Source organism: Natator depressus, chromosome 9 (assembly GCF_965152275.1).
Source record: "Natator depressus isolate rNatDep1 chromosome 9, rNatDep2.hap1, whole genome shotgun sequence".
NCBI lineage: Eukaryota > Metazoa > Chordata > Testudines > Cheloniidae > Natator > Natator depressus.
Genome location: NC_134242.1, coordinates 73,683,261 through 73,701,888, shown reverse-complemented (window position 1 = coordinate 73,701,888; position 18,628 = coordinate 73,683,261). Strand labels below are relative to the sequence as shown.

At 41.2% G+C, this 18,628-nt stretch overlaps 1 protein-coding gene and 1 long non-coding RNA gene across 2 annotated transcripts in view; one reads left to right on the top strand and one right to left on the bottom strand.

The window, feature by feature from the left end:
* RPS6KA6 (ribosomal protein S6 kinase A6) overlaps positions 1–10,599 on the bottom strand; it is a 73,177-nt gene extending 62,578 nt beyond the window's left edge. Inside the window, exon 1 of the mRNA XM_074963110.1 lies at positions 10,434–10,599. Within this exon, the coding sequence (XP_074819211.1) occupies positions 10,434–10,514 (81 nt within the window). The 5' untranslated portion in view covers positions 10,515–10,599. The remainder of the gene's footprint in view (positions 1–10,433) is intronic.
* The window catches only part of LOC141993566 (uncharacterized), a 40,298-nt gene continuing 23,605 nt past the window's right edge, over positions 1,936–18,628 (top strand). Inside the window, exon 1 of the long non-coding RNA XR_012640892.1 lies at positions 1,936–2,109. This is a non-coding gene — a long non-coding RNA (uncharacterized LOC141993566). The remainder of the gene's footprint in view (positions 2,110–18,628) is intronic.

Genomic DNA, 18,628 nt, shown 5'->3' with positions numbered 1-18,628 from the left:
GCAGTTTCCTGTTATATGTTTTGTCTCGCCAGTATTAGTTTTTTCTGTCCATTCTCTTTCTTTATTGATCTTTAAAACTCGCTCTATTGGACCCAGTGAAGTATACTAGAATATGCCACATCCCAAGTTTCTTGCTACTAAACCACAGTTTCACTTACTGAACTCTGTCAATGTGGTTGACTACTTAGACTTCATAAAAAACAAGCTTTTGGATCACCAAAAGTTGACTCACCTGCAGTGTGCACTTTTAAAATAATATTTAGTTCTAATATTTTCCAGATAAGCTATCAGATCAATACACATTAGATACATGATTGCAAATTTAAAGACTAAAAGGTTGCAAACAAATATTTTCTATCATCCTCAAATTCTACCTCTCGTCAAGTGTTTACTAGAGATATATCCTTTTAGTTTTAACTCTGTATACCAACTTTTTAGTCCAAAGAAATATTCAAGTTTATAAACCTGGTTTTACAGTCTTACATTGTTGGAGACTACAATGCTGGATTATTCACTTGTGAATTATAACCACCATCCCTCAAACAAATCCTCAGATAAACTCATGGACTGCAAGACACAATCCAGGGAGTTTTAAACAAGGGCACATAAACTTTGTGCTATTGACCTACAAAAAGTCAAAATTATGATAAAGTGAGTCACTAGCTTTTTAATCTTCTGTAGAATTACTTGCATTCAGCAAAGGTTTAATATTCAGCATTATCCATTACCTTACATAAAATGTTATACAGCAAATACTAAATAAAATATCAAGCCTAACTCCCACCCATAAAGAAACACAAAAAAATACTAACTTGAATTCTGGCGTTTCAGATTACTTTTTTCAGTAGAAGTTATTACTGGCAAATGGCTTATCCACTGAGATATATTCAGCTATTTTTAATAAAGTTTCTGATTGTTATATGCAAAGGATAAAGGAATTATTCTAGCCCATCAAGTAAATAATATGTATCTATTTCGGGGGCCACAAAACTAAATTTAGAACATCTAGATCCTTGGGTGCATTTATCTTCAGAAAAGAAATAAATATGTGAACTAGAAAATATAGGCTAATCCTTTCACAGGCAACTTGTGAAAGGAAACAACGTAGCTAGTGAGAACCAACAAGTGCCATCAGAATGAGAGACAGTGGAATCACTCAGCTCTTCAGTATTCAACTTCGTTGTAATTATTAAAAGGCTGAAAATATTAAACCATCAACACAAAAGCTAACCGCAGCAGTACTTTTCAGCAAACTGTATACATTTTAAAAGGTGCTCTAGGTTGCTGGTTAGTACAGATTAAAAGAAACCTCTGCATACAAAAAGACAAGACTAAAATCATATCCTATAAGCCAAGACAATACTAATGGTGAAAACTTACTTTTTCAGATGAACAGCTTTGAAGGTCCAACCAACCTTTCAATGCCAAACTGCCTGTCTACATGAAGTTAAAGTGTAATTTGCTTTCTAATTTAAATGCATTGCTACAGCTTCAGTGGATCCCGTGACTGGTTGGGAGTGCACTGTATTAATTTGGGAGAATACATTAATTTTTTTTTTATTTCCTTTAAAATCACGCCTTTTGGCTAAGTAGGATTTAGTCAACAGGCTGAAATATGTCTACTACAGTAAAATATCACATTACACAACAGCCTGAGTTCCATAACTCCTCCAACAAGAGAAACTTTCAATGTCATCAGAGGCCCCTTAAAAAAAAAAGGATAGCCACAGTAGTTCTAACACTACTTAAATGTCTCAGCTTGTTTAGGGAGTTTTTTTGCTTTAATGTGCCTGGAGGTTTTAGCTAGAGGAAGAGAAGAGCAGAAGTGGAGCATTCCAACAGGTTGACAACAATTCCAAACCATGAGAGAATCCAATTCTCAAAGGTCAAAAACTGGTTGGATTACCCCCTACTTAAAATTCTTCATTTTGTCTTTCCAACAGAATTAAAGAATAAAAGAAAAATCAAAACAGCAGAAGTGGGCATTTTATAAATGCAATACCACCGGGGTGCAGGAATAAGATCTACAGTCAACAAGGTAAAACCACCACATATAAAGGAGAGCTCGTAAGTTTGGAGCAACAGGTAAACACATTGCATTTAGATCAGGTAAAAGTTTCTGCTAAATACTATGCTTCCATGAAGATGGTCTTCACTCTTATAATACTCTTGACCATGCTAAGTGACTGCAACTATATTACTTAAGATTTACAGATTCCCTAACATTCTCTCAAAGGGACACAGGATGAGCCAGTCCTTTATTCTGCAAAAGGGATAGGATTTTTACAAACCCACATTAATGTTTTAAATAAAATGTGTCTACTGAAATGTCAGTTATTTTGAAAAGGTTTTCCAAAAAAAAGTATTCTCTCTTTTTAAATAAAGCCTGTGCAGAACTTGCCACATTAGTGAGATTCAAAGGACAACAATCTTGCTAATTAAGTTCCTGAGATTTGTTTGGGAAATTCCACATTTCTGTGCACAGGCAGAGACCTCCCCCTCCCCCACTACCTAGAAGTTTCTTTCAGTGGCAATTGTTTCCTTTTTGATTACAGTGACTTGTTCTTATTATAAAAGATGCATCAACTGTATCTGTACCCGACTGAAATGTCATCATTGTGGTATCTGATCACCTGAGTTGCATATGTTAGCTATCTTATAGTACAGGTTTTGCATGCTTCCAGAAGGGGATGTAGGTATAAGATAAGTCTCACCTGACACTGTTAAGTAGGTCTGGATGTAAAGCAGGAATTCCATTTTACAGAATATTGAGATTTTGACATTTGTTTTCATTCTAATGTGGAACAAAAACAGACCTTTCAAAAATTTTTGCAAAAAAAACCAGAGGCACCCCAGAACAAACATCAGCCCAATGACTACAGCATTCACATAAGATATGGGAGACCTTTGTTCAAGTGCTGTTCTGCCTAACCACCGACTATAAAATCCTTTCTTTGTATGAATAGTTAAATATTCATTGGGCCAAAGTGGAACAACTGTAACTGTGGTTATTGCACTCATCTGAGATGTGGAAGACTCAGGTTCAAGTCAATCATTCACTGGGCTACTAGCTATTGCGGGGTATTTCTGTGTCTCCCGCCCACCCCCTTCCAATTGTTTTGTTGAAACCAATACATTTCCAACAAAAGATTTGTTTAAAAAAAAAATCAATACTTTCCACCAAGAAAAACACATTCCAAAAAATTCCTAACCAGCTCTAATAGTAAGTGACCAAATGAGGAAATGAATTATGGAGGTTATTAGGGTCACTATACACGGAACTCAACCCTATATGAGTCTTGAATAGAACCTCTGCAATACCTGGAAGGATAGATGAGACAAGAAGGAGGACGGTCTAGTAGCTAGGACACGAACCTGGGACTCTGGTTAAATCTTCTGCTCCACCAGGGCTGTGTAACCCTGAGCAAGTCACTTAGTCTCTCTCTGCTTCAGTCTCTATCCATAAAAATGGGGATATTACCACCTCCACTCACGGCATATCAAGAGGATAACTACATTAAAGATTGAGATGTTCAATACTACAGTAACGAGGACCATATGTTTACTTTAGGTAGGTAGGGAAGATTTGGTCTGTGTAGCTCACAGCAGTCTATGTAGCTAAAAGATGTTAACATTTCTTAAGTCCTTTGTATACGATACATATAACTAAGTTATTGGGGCATGTTTGGTCCCCGATCTAGTTCAACTGTATGAAGGATGGATGGGATCTCACCAGGTCCCACAACTGCATTAAATCTTTGAATAGCCCAAAGCCAAGGATTTCACCAGCTGTAAGGACATAGTAAGGCTCCTTCCACACTATAAGCTTTAACTAGATTGGGGCAGCTGCACTGTAAGTGTGTCCCATATCAGTTATAGCGAGGGCCCTGCATAAATCATGATTTCACAGAAGGCATGGATGTGAAAAATGCACTCAAACTGTTATTTTAATTTTGTTTTTAAAAATAAATGTCTACAAAGTCTTTAATACAATAAAATCGCCTTTGCTAGTCAATTTCAAGGACAGAATGAATTTCACAAGTATCCTTAGTCAAAATGAACTAAGTTTACTGGTAAAATTCATTCCATCCTCAAAATTGGCTAAATTTAAATTGAAAAATTCTTTGATAGACAGTTAATAGAACAGTATTTAGTATATGGAAGGAAACTGTGGTCCATAAAGGAAATTCAGAAAAGAGCTAGAATAGCACCAGGATGATTGTGTTTACTGAGGTTATTGAAAGACAGAGGATGGACAATGAAATAGGTAAGATTTAAAGTTGATGGGGATGTATTTAAACTTGTTCCTTAACTTAATGAAGAGGTCTAAATATGTAAATTAGTTCATATCCCAGATGACAACTGTGTTAACTAGCATATAATGATATTCCTTCAGCTAGAGCTGCAGCAAAGTTTCTTGCAAGCTATCCTGGTGGACTACTTCAAGTAATCTAACTGAAAAGACCAGCACTGGTATTTTCAGAGGTTCATACTCCACAACAAACAATTCCAAGATAAGCTACCCCAACTTCTAAAGTAGTAAACAAAAACAGTAATACCAATCATTATAGTATGTAGTTCCACAACTAGCATTAATTCACTGGTTTCAGATACTGTTAAAAGTATGTGTGTGCTTAGATATTTTTGTAAAACCTGTTCTCATTTATGTCGGTTTTCACAAAGTTGTCTATCATTGTGGTGCCTGAGCACTGACATCAATTCACAAGTTATAAAACTACTACTACGCCTCTCAATTCTTGTATCTTCAAAAACAGGTTATAAGTCTTGTAAACTTTCAGCCAAACACAAATTTAGGTACTTAATTCACCATCCCAGACTGCCAATATTCATAACAGTTGTATGCCTAGTTTCTAGATACTCTGCCAATAGTGTACACCAGTCTTTATATGGGTCAGTATTTATCAAAATATGAAAAGAACAAAATTTAAAAGGATGTCTTATAAACAGCAGCCAAAATCAAAGTGATGCACACTTGTTTCAAACTGATACAACAATAAGCACCAGAAAAAAAGATGCAGAGACTTGGCACAACAACAAAAATAGGAAGGCTTAACTCATATACATAACAATATTTGCCTTCTCCAAAACTAACGGCATTACCCTAAGCAAATATCCCTTTTTTTAATGGTTGAATAATTTCATTTCTGGTCACTGTTATTCTGATTTTATTTCCTTGTGGATTTTAACCAATGAAGAGATAGTTTTCCCATGTACATATCTATTCTTCAAAGAGCTTACAGCATGAGCAAAACAATTTACAAAACTAATAGATGCTAACTGAAGGGACTGACAGATGTAATAAACCCAATTAAAAGACACAGGATTTTGAAGCTAACACTAATTCTAATTTTGCATATTACCACCTTTATTTGATTAAAGGTTGATTAATACCCAATTTAAGTAGCTCTTTGCATTTCTTAATGCATGTGATGTTTCCAAACAGAGAGAAATTTTCAATTCCCCCTTACTCTCTTCAAAAGAAAATGCTAAAGTAGTGCAAGAATGCTGAAATAGTATCAAAACACAAAAATGCAATATTAGTACAAGTAAATTATTAATTTTAATGACATTTTTAAAGATTGACCTTGAAAACTGAATATATGTTGTAAACAAACAAGTTTACTTATGTTTCTTAGTAGTGCCAGAATTTGCTTGTCTTCTGTGTGTATCTGGCTAGCTTCTCTAGAATGAGTGAATTGTTCAATATAACCTAATTGTTCAAAAACACTTCACGTCTAAAAGACCCAACCCCACACAACTTCTTGGAGAGTTACAGCTTTTGGTAGGTATATGCAGGCCTTCTTGCATTTGTACATAAAACAGTTCTCTTTACAATTAGCTTTGAAGTTCTAAATACATCTGTGGGCATACGTACAATGTTCATTTTGCTTAAACTGCCTGACCTATTAGACACTGCAATAAGTTTTCCACTTTTAACAACAACCATGTTTGCTGAATAGAAGATGCTTTTAACTTCTTGCCAATCTTACAGGAACTTTATAACCCAAGTATGTTTTGGTATGAGCCCTTGAACAGAGGGGTTCATACTCAACAGGATTTCTGGTTTTGTTGAATGAATTTTTTTTAACCAAAACTTGTCTTAGTCTGTTTCAATATGAGAAAGTCAAACATTTGTTAATGACGCTTTACAAGATAACTAGAAACGCAGAGTGAAATAGATTTCCTAGTATTATCTTACACTATTTCTCTATGGAAACACACAAAAGCACAATGAAACACATCCTACAGGTTTAATTAACCTTCAAAAATAGAAGCATCTTTTGGTATGAGTAACGATGAAATTCACTTGACTTATCTTTAAAGTCAAAGTGGCCATAGATTCTACAGACACTGTAAAGGTGACCTGAAAAAGAAGTTACATCCTATTTCTTTCTTTAACGTGTATAAATAAGATTAGAAAGATGTCCTACCTCTCCCCTCACAAAAATGTCCACTTTTTTGTTTAACGTAATTTCAATCCTTGATCACTGTTTCCAAGGGAGAGTCAATGGACAAATAAAGCAGTACATCAAAGAAAACATATGTGAAACTCGATAGGAAAGAGTAAGTTATTTTTATTTAACATGTTGTTCCACATTTAAGTAAAGCTCCTGAACACCCAGGTAGATAAAAAGTAGTTTCTTTTTGTTTTGGTAAAGATTTGACACCAAGTCCCTTTCAATAAGAGCTTTAAAAAGCTCACAATGTACATATAAAGAGCTCTGTCATACCACCTTTCAGGTATTTTATACATCATAAAGAAACAAATACAGGGCACAACCTCTCCTTCAGATTGCTCCTAAATTGGCTGTAGAGCCAACTGAAATGAATGGATAAGATGTAATTCAAGTGAACCAAAAAGTCAAATGAGGAAGGCATGAACCAAACTGAGAATCTGGCTCTGACTCTGCAATTGTATCTGGACAAGCAGATCCTTGCACTCACATGGAGCTCCAGTATTTCCAATGGGGATTGGGCTAGACAAATCCAACTGTAGGATCAAAGCCAAATTCTCAAAGTTCCATTCATGTTCTCATCTTGGGAGACAGATTACATTTGTAGAACAACTATTAAAAAAAGACATGGCCAACATGTCACTTTAAATAGTGTCCTGGTCACTTTCACTTTCTAGTTCCCATGTAGTATACTGTTATTACTGCATAGATATTTATAAGCAAAAACTTAGTTTTCATCTATTTAATAACATGAAAACATTTGTGTATACAGACTGTTGTAAAAATATATTTCATTCGCCATACATATGAAGCGTAAACTATTTGACAGAGATCCTTAACATCCTTAACTCACTCATTTAGAAGAGGACAGTTTATAGGAAACAGTGTCAGTGATTACTAAGTGACTTCTCATTTTTGTCACAGGAACATAAGAATTACCACACCAAATAAGACCAGAGTCCATTTAGTCCAGTGCCTCTGATGCTTGAGAGGAAAAGTGCAGAAAAACTGAACTGGGCAACTTTGAATAAATTATCCACAGGGAAAACTTATTTCTAACTCCTTAGAAGTTGGTTTTATGCCTTAAAACAACAGTACTTCCCATAATAAATATTTTATTTTCCCTCCTCAATTGTCAGTTCAAAAAATAAGTGCCATTTCACTGGAAATGTATTTATCTACCTTAAAACATGGGATAAATTTAGCCAACAAGCATATCCTCAAAGATAATTTCTGAATGGTCACCTTAACTATTTAACCCAACAGACTGGAGCACTGATACTAGAGTAAATGGCCTGCCCTGCAAAATATAAGTTATTGAAAAACCACCACTATTAACTCCTTGCAACTCCACAGAGTCCATGGTCACTTTAGACCCTCCAAATCAAAAACATGAAGTGGCATGAAGCACTACAAATTAAGGTTAATTCTACACATTTACATAGAGGATCAAACCCCACCAATATAAAAAAGATTTAACTCAAAATAAACTACAGTTTAAATCCAGTTACTGAGTGAACAGGGACTTTCTAAAAGGAAGTCAAAAAATGCTACTGTATGTGTGTGATCCAATTAATACAAAATAGTATATTGCAAAATGGTAAATATTTGCATTTTTAGTTTATGAAAATGCAGCTGCAAGGAAAAGTCCTTTGTGCATTTAAAACATAAAAGGAGAATATAAAATAAAGACTGTTAGGCAAACAATTTGGTTTTAACATCATGCATACTAATTTCTGTTCTGGAATTACAGTGCGTCCAAAAATCTAAGAGAGTTGTATGAATTCGTAACAAACAGTTCATTCCCTCCAAACCTTTAATATCCAAGGCATACTTTATGTATGTTTGTACATACGGACGCACGCACTGCCTCACTAAGTAGAGCCCGATGTACCACAGGAAGTGAGTGAGACCTGTTTTTAGAAGCTTTTACTTAGAAAACGTCTTCCATATGTGTAACATGTAAATCAATCCCTCAGACACATACGTGTGATCATTCAGTTCAACTGTCTTACCTGACAACTCTGGAATCCCAGGTTCCAGTGCACTTCTGATTTCTACATTTAAGTGCATAAAATAATAATACTGAGCTGTTACTACTAGATAAATACAGTACTAAATACATATATAAAAATTACACAGTGCAGCTAAATCGCATTTGGTGCTCCACTTCTGCCTAGGTCTCTGTTTAAGAGGAAGTAAGGAAACTGTAAGGCTTAAGCACTATTTAAACTCCTCTAGCAAGAGCTTTTGATTTCACTCTGCGACTGCTAAGTTCCAAAACCCTTGCTTCATCTCAGACTTCTCCCTATAAATCACTAATTGGCAGGTACTCTATGGTTATTTAATGAGAAATGTGGTAGTAGCCTCTGTATGCAGGCACAAAAATACAGGCTAATTGGTAAAATTTTGCAATCAGAAAAACCCAAATAAATGTCTAACAAAACTATAACAGCAGCAAGAGTGTTTAAATTACCAGGATTGTTTATAGGAAGTCCAATACCAAACAGCATTTTCTTCACCACAACCTAATAGCTTGGCAATTGTTAAGTTAAACACACACAGAACTGAGCATCACATCAAATTAACATCTCACACTCAATGACCATTAATTCATCCAAAGAGAAGCTGACACTGCTATAACTTTGCACGTGTTACAGGTAGCGTAAATCCATGAGAGAAGAGGTCTGTCAGCTCCTGCTGAGCCTAGAAACAGTAACCAGCAGGGCTCTGGGTGTAAGGAGGTGGCAGCTAACTGAAGGGGATGGGAACAGTTCAAGGTTGTGGTTTAGGAAGTGACTGGTGCCTCAGGGGAGTAGTTGAGGGGATGAGTCGGGGGAAGTCTCAAGTTCTTTGGGATGGACTGGTTGATGGGCACTTTGAGACCTCAGGAATGCAGAGTTCAGGGTGATGACTGAAGGGGCAATTTAGGATGAGTAGGCTCTCAGAATATGAGGTCAAATTCACTGTGTAGCTGGGATCTAGGGGTGGCTAAGGATGGCCAGGATGAGGAGTATGCAGGATCTATTCAGTCTGACTGGGGGCAGTAGGAAGATGAAGAATAGTAGGCACTGGGGGGGTGGCTGGAGGCAGCAGGATTGGAGTAACAGGAGGGACCTAGCTGGGTTGTTTCAGGCAGCAGAATTGGGGTGAAGGGCAAGTGGTCTCTTGGGGGCCAGGAAAATAAGGGTGAGGAACAACAGAGCTCTCAGGGGAGTCACAGCCACATCTAGAGGGACAGGAGCTGGGAACAGCAAGATCAGGATGGGGCAGGTGGGCTCTCAGGGGATGGCAGCAGGATCTAGGGGAAAGGGGCACATAGACTCTTTGGGACAGCATCCGGGTGAAGCATGAGCAGGCTCTCCAGAGGTGGCAGTTGGGGGCAGCAGGATTCAAGGGTGGAGACACACATGGGCTCTGAGGAGAACTAGAGGAGGAAGAGTGTGCGGAGGAATTCTGGGGGAGGACTGCTAGACTTGGGCTGGGGGGTTGCTAGACTTGGGCTAGGGAGAGCAGGATCTCGAAGTGAAGGGCAGGGAGGCTCTCAGGGGGAGCAGACGGGGGTGGACAGTCTCTTGGTGGGGGGAAAGTGAGCTCTCTAGGGGACAGGACCGGGATGGGGGGCAGGTGGGCTCTCTCAAGCACGGGATCGGGGGGCCGGTGAGGTCTGACAGACGCAGGGTGGGGGGGTTGATACGGACTGACAGTCTCAGGGTGGGGGGGTTGATACGGACTGACAGTCTCAGGGTGGGGGTCAGGTAGGCTCCCGGCGGCAGATCAGGAGATGAGAGGCAAGGAGGGGCTGAGTGTCCCCGGGGGCTCCAAGCTTTTCGCTCTCCGCCCCGCTGCCCCAGCAGCCAGACCCAAGCGTGGGAGTGGGGCGGAGACAGCAGGTGCCCGCCGGGCGCCCCCATTCCTGCTGCGCGGCGCCCGCCCCCGGCCGAGCCCCGCACTGACCTCGCCGCCACTCATGCACAGCTCCATTTTGTGGCAGGGCTCCGGCTCCTCCGCGTCCTCCAGAGGGGCGAACGGCACCATGTCCCCGCGCCCGCTAGCCGGGGAGCCGCCGCCGCTCGCAGCCGCTGCTCATGTCCCGGCTCCGCGGCGGCGGCTGCTGCTTCTGCGGCCTCAAGGGCAGCGCGCTGCCGAGCCGGCGGGTCCCCTCCGCCGGCCCATAGAGCGCGGCGGCGGCGCAGGAACTGGCTCTGCTACTGCTGCTGCCCGGCGGGGGCGGCTCCGCTCTGCCCGCACCGCGCCCCCTCCCCCAACATGGCGGCCGGGGAGGGGGCGGCACCGATGCAGCATGGGAATGACGTCAGGGCGGGCTGGAGAATCCTTGGCACGGGGAGGGGGGGATGGGAGGCGCACGTGGAGCGGGCGGTGTGGGGGAGGCGGGGAATGACGTGAGCCATGGCGTGGGTGTGATGCACGTCCTTTGTAACGTCCTCAGCCGGCTGCGCATTCGGAGCCCGGCCGCTGCGCGGGGGGCGCCCTTCCCCCTCCCCCGCCCACGAGCGTCGCCTCGCTGCAAAGTGGGTGCGGGGGGACCCGCTCCAGGCCAGCAGCCGTGCCGCGGAGGATGCTGCCTGCAGCCGCCCTGAGGCGGGATCCCCACTGCACGGTCCGTGCTGACCGCCTCTCGCTGACGGTGGCAGCCCAGAGCCCCAGGGGGTCAAACGGACACCGGGGCCAGAGGCGACCCAGCACGGGGTGGGGTGTGATCCTGCCTTGTCGCGGGTACTGCTGCTTATTGCAGTCAGTGGGAGTTAGGGGGACCAGACCTCCGGCTATTATCGGGACCGTCCCCTGTGTTAGGGGTTTGGAGTTATATAGGCAAGGATACCTCCCTCTACTCCCCTGCAAGAAAAGAAAAAAAGTGCCCTGATATTTCATACTTGCTGTCTGGTCCCCCTGTTTTGCCTGGGGAAAACGGAGTGAGGACTAAAAGAAGAGTACTTGTGGCACCTTAGAAATTAACAATTTTATTTGAGCATAAGCTTTCGTGAGCCACAGCTCACTTCATCGGATGCATTCAGTGAAAAATACAGTGGGGAGATTTATATACATAAAGAACATGAAACAATGGGTGTTACCATACACATTGTAACAAGAGTGATCAGGTAAGGTGAAAAGAAAAGCAGTACTTGTGGCACCTTAGAGACTAACAAATTTATTTGAGCATAAGCTTTCGTGAGCTACAGCTCACTTCGTCGGATGCATCTAAGTCTCTAAGGTGCCACCAGTACTCCTTTTCTTTTTGCGGATACAGACTAACATGACTGCTACTCTGAAACCTGAGTGAGGACTGCAGGATTTGGCCCTGTTGCAGAGAGGTGCTGCAAGTGGCAATGCAGCCCCGGGGGCTGCTGGGGATGGGCATTGTATCTTTAAAGCCAAGGGGAGTAGTACCATCGAAGTCAATGAGGTTATTCACACAATGAAAGTCAGGGATGTGCTTACCTTGTGGAATCGGGCTTAAGCCCTGATCCTGCAGTGAAGTTAAATTGCATACACACAATATTGCAACTATGGGCACTTTGAATTCCTCAGGTAGTAACTGATGACTAGTTTCATAGAGTCCAAGGCCAGGAGGGATTATTGTGATCTTCTAGTCTGACCTCCTGTATAACACAGGATAAGACACCTACAGAGCAACGGCGGTAGTTCATGAGAAGAGGTCGTTGAGTTACCAGTGCTAAACTGGTTTACAGATACCATTTCATATTTGCAGTAAACACCTTCTGTATAAGCAAAAAAATAAGCCACTGATTAACTTGTGAAATTCACTAAAGGGGAGGATAGGAATATATACTCAGGTCCAGAAGCTGCAAGATCAAACTAAGACCCTGTTGGGGTCTTACAACCTTTTAGAGCCAGAAACAGCATAAAAGCATGTACGTGTATGCATGAGAAAGGAAGGGATCATGTATTTCACCTTGGTTACAAGCACCAAGAGATTTATTCCTCTGTTTCCAAGTACGTAATTAGGAGGAACATTGCATTGTTTCCGATTCTGAAGGAGTTTGGCACTGTAGTTAGTTTGCCGTTTGCCAGATAAAAAGATGTCTGAGATCCTCTGAGTGAAAGGGTAGGTTTTTTATTTCTTTTTCCCTACATCATTCTTTGATCTTAGAAGGAAAAAAAGTTGTGGTTCTTGGAACGTGGTTAAAAATGTTTGGTTGGAAATTATTACCCAAGACAGAAAACTATTCTGAGAACATTTTAGACTTATTTAAACATGCTGCATGACCAGGGCCATCCTTAGGATTTATGGGCCCTACGCAGTATTATTAAACTGGTGCCCCGATGCTCCACTGAAGGCAGTGACCCCAGTGTGTTGAGGGGGCACAGCCACCACCCCCGCCCATGGACTCCCAGAACCCCCCCATTGCTGACACACACCGAGCTTCAAGCTTCGTACACCGCAAACGCTGCGGCAGTGGCTCAAGGCAGGCTTCGCACTCTAACATGGGGGCTGCATCTTGCCAGAGCCCACGGCGCTCCTGCAGTCCCTAGCCACTCCTGGCTCATCACAAGCATTTTGACAGGAAGTACCAAGCAGTAATAACAACAACAATAATACAGGTGTGTGTGTGTGAGACAGAGCCAGTGTGTTACTGTGTGTTGGGGAGTGGGGGAGGGAGGGGGCAGGGTTGGGAGCCGGGAGAAGCCTCCTGGCCCAGCGCAGGGGAGGGGCCAGAGAAGAGAGGATTCCCGCAGCAGTCAGCGAGGGGAATGGTGCCCCAAATTTTCAGGTGCCCTACACAGTCGCATATGCTGCGTATGCCTAAGTACGGCCCTGTGCATGAACTTTCACAAAGGAGCATCACATGAAGCTAGCAAGCACCCTCTCAACAAGAGACAGTTCTTGATTGCCAAATAATTTTTATACAATTGGCAGGACAGGGAGCAAGCTGGCACACCACATGGTTCAGAACTACTCAGCCTTGCATATTTCTTTTTACTAAGTGCACACAAGAGGATATTGTGGTGCTGTATTCCCTGAATACATTTGGAAGAGCAGCATGTCTCACAGAACTAGCCATGATGCATTATAACTGAGCTGTGTGACTACAAAAGAGAATTGGATATTGTGAGTATGACATTATAACAAGATCCAGTTAGCCTGTGAGCACTTCCATTGTAAACCTGTTTTTTAAAGGCTTACAACTCAGTCATCGAAAAAAATGTTTTGGCCTGAAACAAACCATATGCGTGCAGGAACATTCCTCCTTCTTCCCACCCCCTATAAAATGTAATTCACTTGCAAAATATTTAGGTCCAAAATGAACATACTATACACAGTGTTTGAATATTTATGGGCAACTAGTTTTGATTCAAAATATGTAACTGCTTCTGTTATATTAAAGGCTACTCAGATCTCTCACACCTAAAAAAAATCATTGTTGGCTTGCAAGAGGGATATTCAGGTTTTAGAGTGATCAGGTGACAGGACAGGAAATGAACTTCACAGATTCTAATGACAAATGCAACCAGCAGATGCAGCCAAGTTTTTGTGCCTTTAGTTCACACCCTGGCTGCTCCCTACTCCTACGCCTCTGTTTGCACACAGGCATTATTAATGTTATTGATGTGCATCAGCAGAAAGCCAAAGGACCAGACCTCTTCTGTGTGGTTAAATATGTAGGCAAAGAAGTACCACTGGACAGCTATTAATTTAAATCAAAAGGGATGGAAGTGAGAAGTGACTTTTTTTGCTGTTGACACTTCGGCCCTCAGCAAAGCCTGCCCTTTCCTCCTGCATTCCAGTCACTTATTTTGAAGGTTGTTGAGGCAGTTCCTACTTCCCAAAAGGATGACAGGTTACAGACACATATTCAACGACATATAACATTTCAGAATTAGAGGGGGTTCGGAGAAGAGCAATGGAAAAGGATTAGGGGTATGGGAAAACTTTCAAATGAAGACAGATTGAAAAAATCTGGATTGTTTCCTTAGAAAGGAGATGAATAAGAGAGCACATGGTATATATAAAGAATGAATGGAATAGAGATCAGGAGCTTTGCTTTTCCCTGTTTCATAACAAAAGAACAAGAGGCTATTCAATGAAATGTAAAGGTGGCAAAGTCAAAACCAATAAAAGGAAATACTTTTTTCACTCAATGCATAATTAAGTTGTGGAACTCATTGTTATGGGATGTCATTAAAGCCAAAAACCTGGCAAGATCCAAAAAGAGATTGGATATTTATATGGATATTAAAAATACCCAGAGTTATAACCATTAATGCTAACAAAGTGAGGAAGAGACATTAAACCTCATGCTTCGGGGTTCATGGTTGGGGATGGAATGCAGGACTAGATAGACCACGGGTTTGATCTAGTGTGCAATTCCTATGTTCCCATGTTAACATTTGTGCATAATGGAGCCTTAGTTTGGAGTGTAAATGCCATCTGTTATAGTTGAAATAAAAACATGTTGTCTCATGTCAGCATCAAAATTTTAACTGATATTTTCTGTCAGCTACAGTTCTGTGATTAACTGTTTTAGACAAAGATTTAAAGCTAACATGTAATTTAAAATATTTAGAAGCTGGTAGCTTTGAAATGACTGGTATGCATTGCATGTCTTAGTGAAGTCCAGGTGGCAAAGTCAAATACATTTTCGGTATAATTTGCATATTCAGTGTTTCTGTATTCCCAACATCCTTTGAGGAAAGAAATAAAAATAAGGTTCTACAGCCTGCATTGAACTTTTTTTCAACTTTTCCTACACCAACTCAAACAGCTCTGTTGTTCCGTTTATAGACCTCAAACTGTGGTCATATGTCAATAACCAAGTTCTTAGACAGGTACAACACAGAGAGTGACCATGCACATCATATCTTCTGTTATGTGCCTCAAACTTATTCTAGTTAGCCTATTTCAAAAGATATATACAGTCTCCATATCCATTCCATCATTGGCTTCTCTAAAAAAACTACAAATAAGGGCACTGTACCATATGGACAGGTTCTTCTGCTTCCCCACCCCATCAGCAGGTGTTAGAATCCTCCAGGAAAATGCTGACTGCGGCAGGTACAGCTCATTAACTCCACCCTGGATAATAAGGGAAGCAGGAGTGGCAATTTGGGTAAAAGGAACTGGGCTGTAGGTCAGAGAGATCTCCGCAAGGAAACCCTTAAAACAGCAGTGTTTGAGGAGAAGAACACCTAGGCTGAAGTGTTTGTAATTCTGTGATTTATCAATAAATATCAAAATATCAAAAAATATTCTGTGATTTATCAATAAAGCCAAACCCCAGGAAGAGAATAAATGTCAACTAGTTGTGTGTAGACCCTGTTCAGAGCAGGGTGGGAACTCAACATACCTGCAAATGTCAATTAGTACCAATTGTGAAATGGACACATTTACAATTGAGTCTATCATCTCATTTCATCTGCCTTGTCTACCTACAAAAGATGTATCACTTTAACTGTAGAGGTATAGTACAACCCCATCCCCACTCCAAGTCTATGGATGCAGTTATACAGGATAAAATGTGCTTATAGGGTCTAGTTTATTCCTGTATGGGAAGAGGAATAAGCTATACAGGTTAAGGCACATTTATACTGGTGTTAATCCATCCACGCTTTGAGTTGTGCCATTGTATCTATTTCAGTAAAAAAAAAAAATCACGCTCCTAACTGAGTTATAACTACAAAACCTGCATGTAGACCAGGCCTAAGCCACCAAAGAGCCATTAGTTGGTAATGACTTTTGTACACTACCAACCTGGGTTGGACCTGAACTAGTGAACTAGAGGTTAAAAGCACCATATTCCATTATTGGATCTTGTCTGTACACATACTAAAAGAGCATAATAAGTAAGGACCATGTTTAAAAATACATATATTTACATAAATGTGGTATAAACCATGCTATGAAACTGTTCTGCTGGTTTTGTAAATCAGTTTATTGCATGTGTCATCCCTCTCCACACCTGGTAAGGAAACTCATGTTCACATGATAAGAGCAAGAATCGATTTTATGCACAGTTCTGGTTAACATGGATTTGCCATGAGTGAAACGACCCTAACAGAACTCTTGCCTTATTTTTGTTTTTAAGATGATTAATACTTTCTCGTGTCAATCTTTCCTAATTTTTGTAGTTATATTGTTAAAACTCATGGAAAAACACAATCTGCCCCTTTACATGTGATGCATCACATTTATCTGTTTTCCATTCCCAATTTAGAAATGTTCATTAGCCTAGATAAATAATCTGATCTTGTTTTCAAGGCTAAGAATCAAGCTGCCTGAAAAAAATTAACTAACTATGGAACCCTTATAGAAAGAGAACTCTATCATGCCTGACACTTGGTTTGGCAGGTCTCTTTTAATCACTGGAAGAGCTTATTGTGTACAACTATGTTTTGCCTCCTGCATTATTCTGCTCCAAAGGAGTGTTACTTAGAAACAGGCAATCCTAATTAGATGGAGTTAATGTAAAACTAATTTGAAATATTAAATCCTCTACCCAATGTAACACAATTACATTTTTAAGTAAAAAAATATGTATTTTACAAATACTACTAGAAAACTCACTATGGGCCAAATTCTTCACTGGTGTAAATCGACTGAAGTCAATGGAGTTTCACCAACAGAGAATTTGATCCTATATATAGCATCAGATGCCAGTTGCAAAGCATTTACCATTTCAATCCCTAATTTCACATGCTCAGACCTTTTGGAGGAAAGTTTGAGAGCAAAATAGCTGCCACCATTTTTTAGTCAGAAGACAGTGAAAAAATACATTTTTCCCCATTTTAAAATAATTCCAACCACACTTTTTAAAAATAAGACTACAGCAAAAATGTCTGAAGGCTGAAGCTTGAAACTTGTCTTGAATATTGTGCAAGAGGTTAAGGGCCTGACCCTTTAAGGTGCTAGGCACCTTCTCAGAGGAAGGTGAGAGCTCTCATCATCTCTCCAGGTTGTGCCCTACATGCGCTCTTGGGGACTACAAGTTTTGATGACAGAATTGTCAGTTCATATTAAATCCGCAAGCCCAATATTTCCAGATTAGGGATTCTACAAGCTATACATGCCCCACAGATCAAAGATTTTCTTTTCCTATTTTTTCTGTTTAAAAACACCACCTAGGAAATTAAATGATAAAAACTGTTTCAATGCAATATTAAAAACCTGGAGGCTTCCCTATCTGAGAAGCAGAGGCAATATTCATTGGGAGTTCCTCCATGCCAGGGATTCCTGGATTGATGGGAGCAGCAGAGTGTGCTTGAGAGATATCCATGCTGGAAAAGGAAAGCCTGACAGCAGATGAAATTGTGCCCTGGGAATTAAATTAGGCCACAAAAAGCCAGAGAACAGTCTGGCTAAGGACTGGGCCGGGAAACAGAACTTGGTGAAATAGGAGTTCTGAAGGACACAAAACTTGTTTAGAGAAAGAAAGACTTCCTCACACATGTAGACTGATCTCCCATACAGGGACAGGGCCGTCCTTAGGATTTATGGGGCCCTACGCAGCATTATTAAACTGGTGCCCCTATGCCTGATGGCAGCCCAGGCTCGCAGCCCAGGTCGGGGGCGGAACAAGGCAGCAAAGGATATTGAGCTGCCCGGCCTGTTTCAAGGCGGCGGAGAGTCACAGTTCCCTGCAGAGACCCCCGTACCCTCTCCCTCATGCAGAATGTGCGGCACCAGCGCATTCGGCTCTGTGAATACAGCCCCTGCCTAAAGACACTGCAGCGCGCACTGGGTGTGCGGGAGCCAACCTGCTCTTACCTGCTGTCATGGGTGGTGGGTGAAGCTGCCGCTTGGGGAGGCTAGCTCCCCAGCCCACCTCTTCTGCCTGTGGCCCCACCCATACTCCACTCCTGGTCCTCCCCAGGCCCCGCACTCACTCTGCCCAGGCCCTGTCCTCTCCCCACTGTCTCCCTCCTCTCTTCCCTCCCACTCCCTGATCACCCTCTTCCAGCCAAATCCCTGAACCCAAATGAAGCAAATGACATTTGAAAAAAACACTCTTCTGCAATTTCTTTCTAAAGAAAATGGAGCATGTTTTCCACTGCATGCCAGAAGGTGAAGAATGGACACGCAGAAGGTACCTAATTAAAAGCACTACATTTGGGAATAAAAAATGTCAGTTGCGGGTTTTTTGATATACCCTGAAGTTTGTCAGAGATTTATT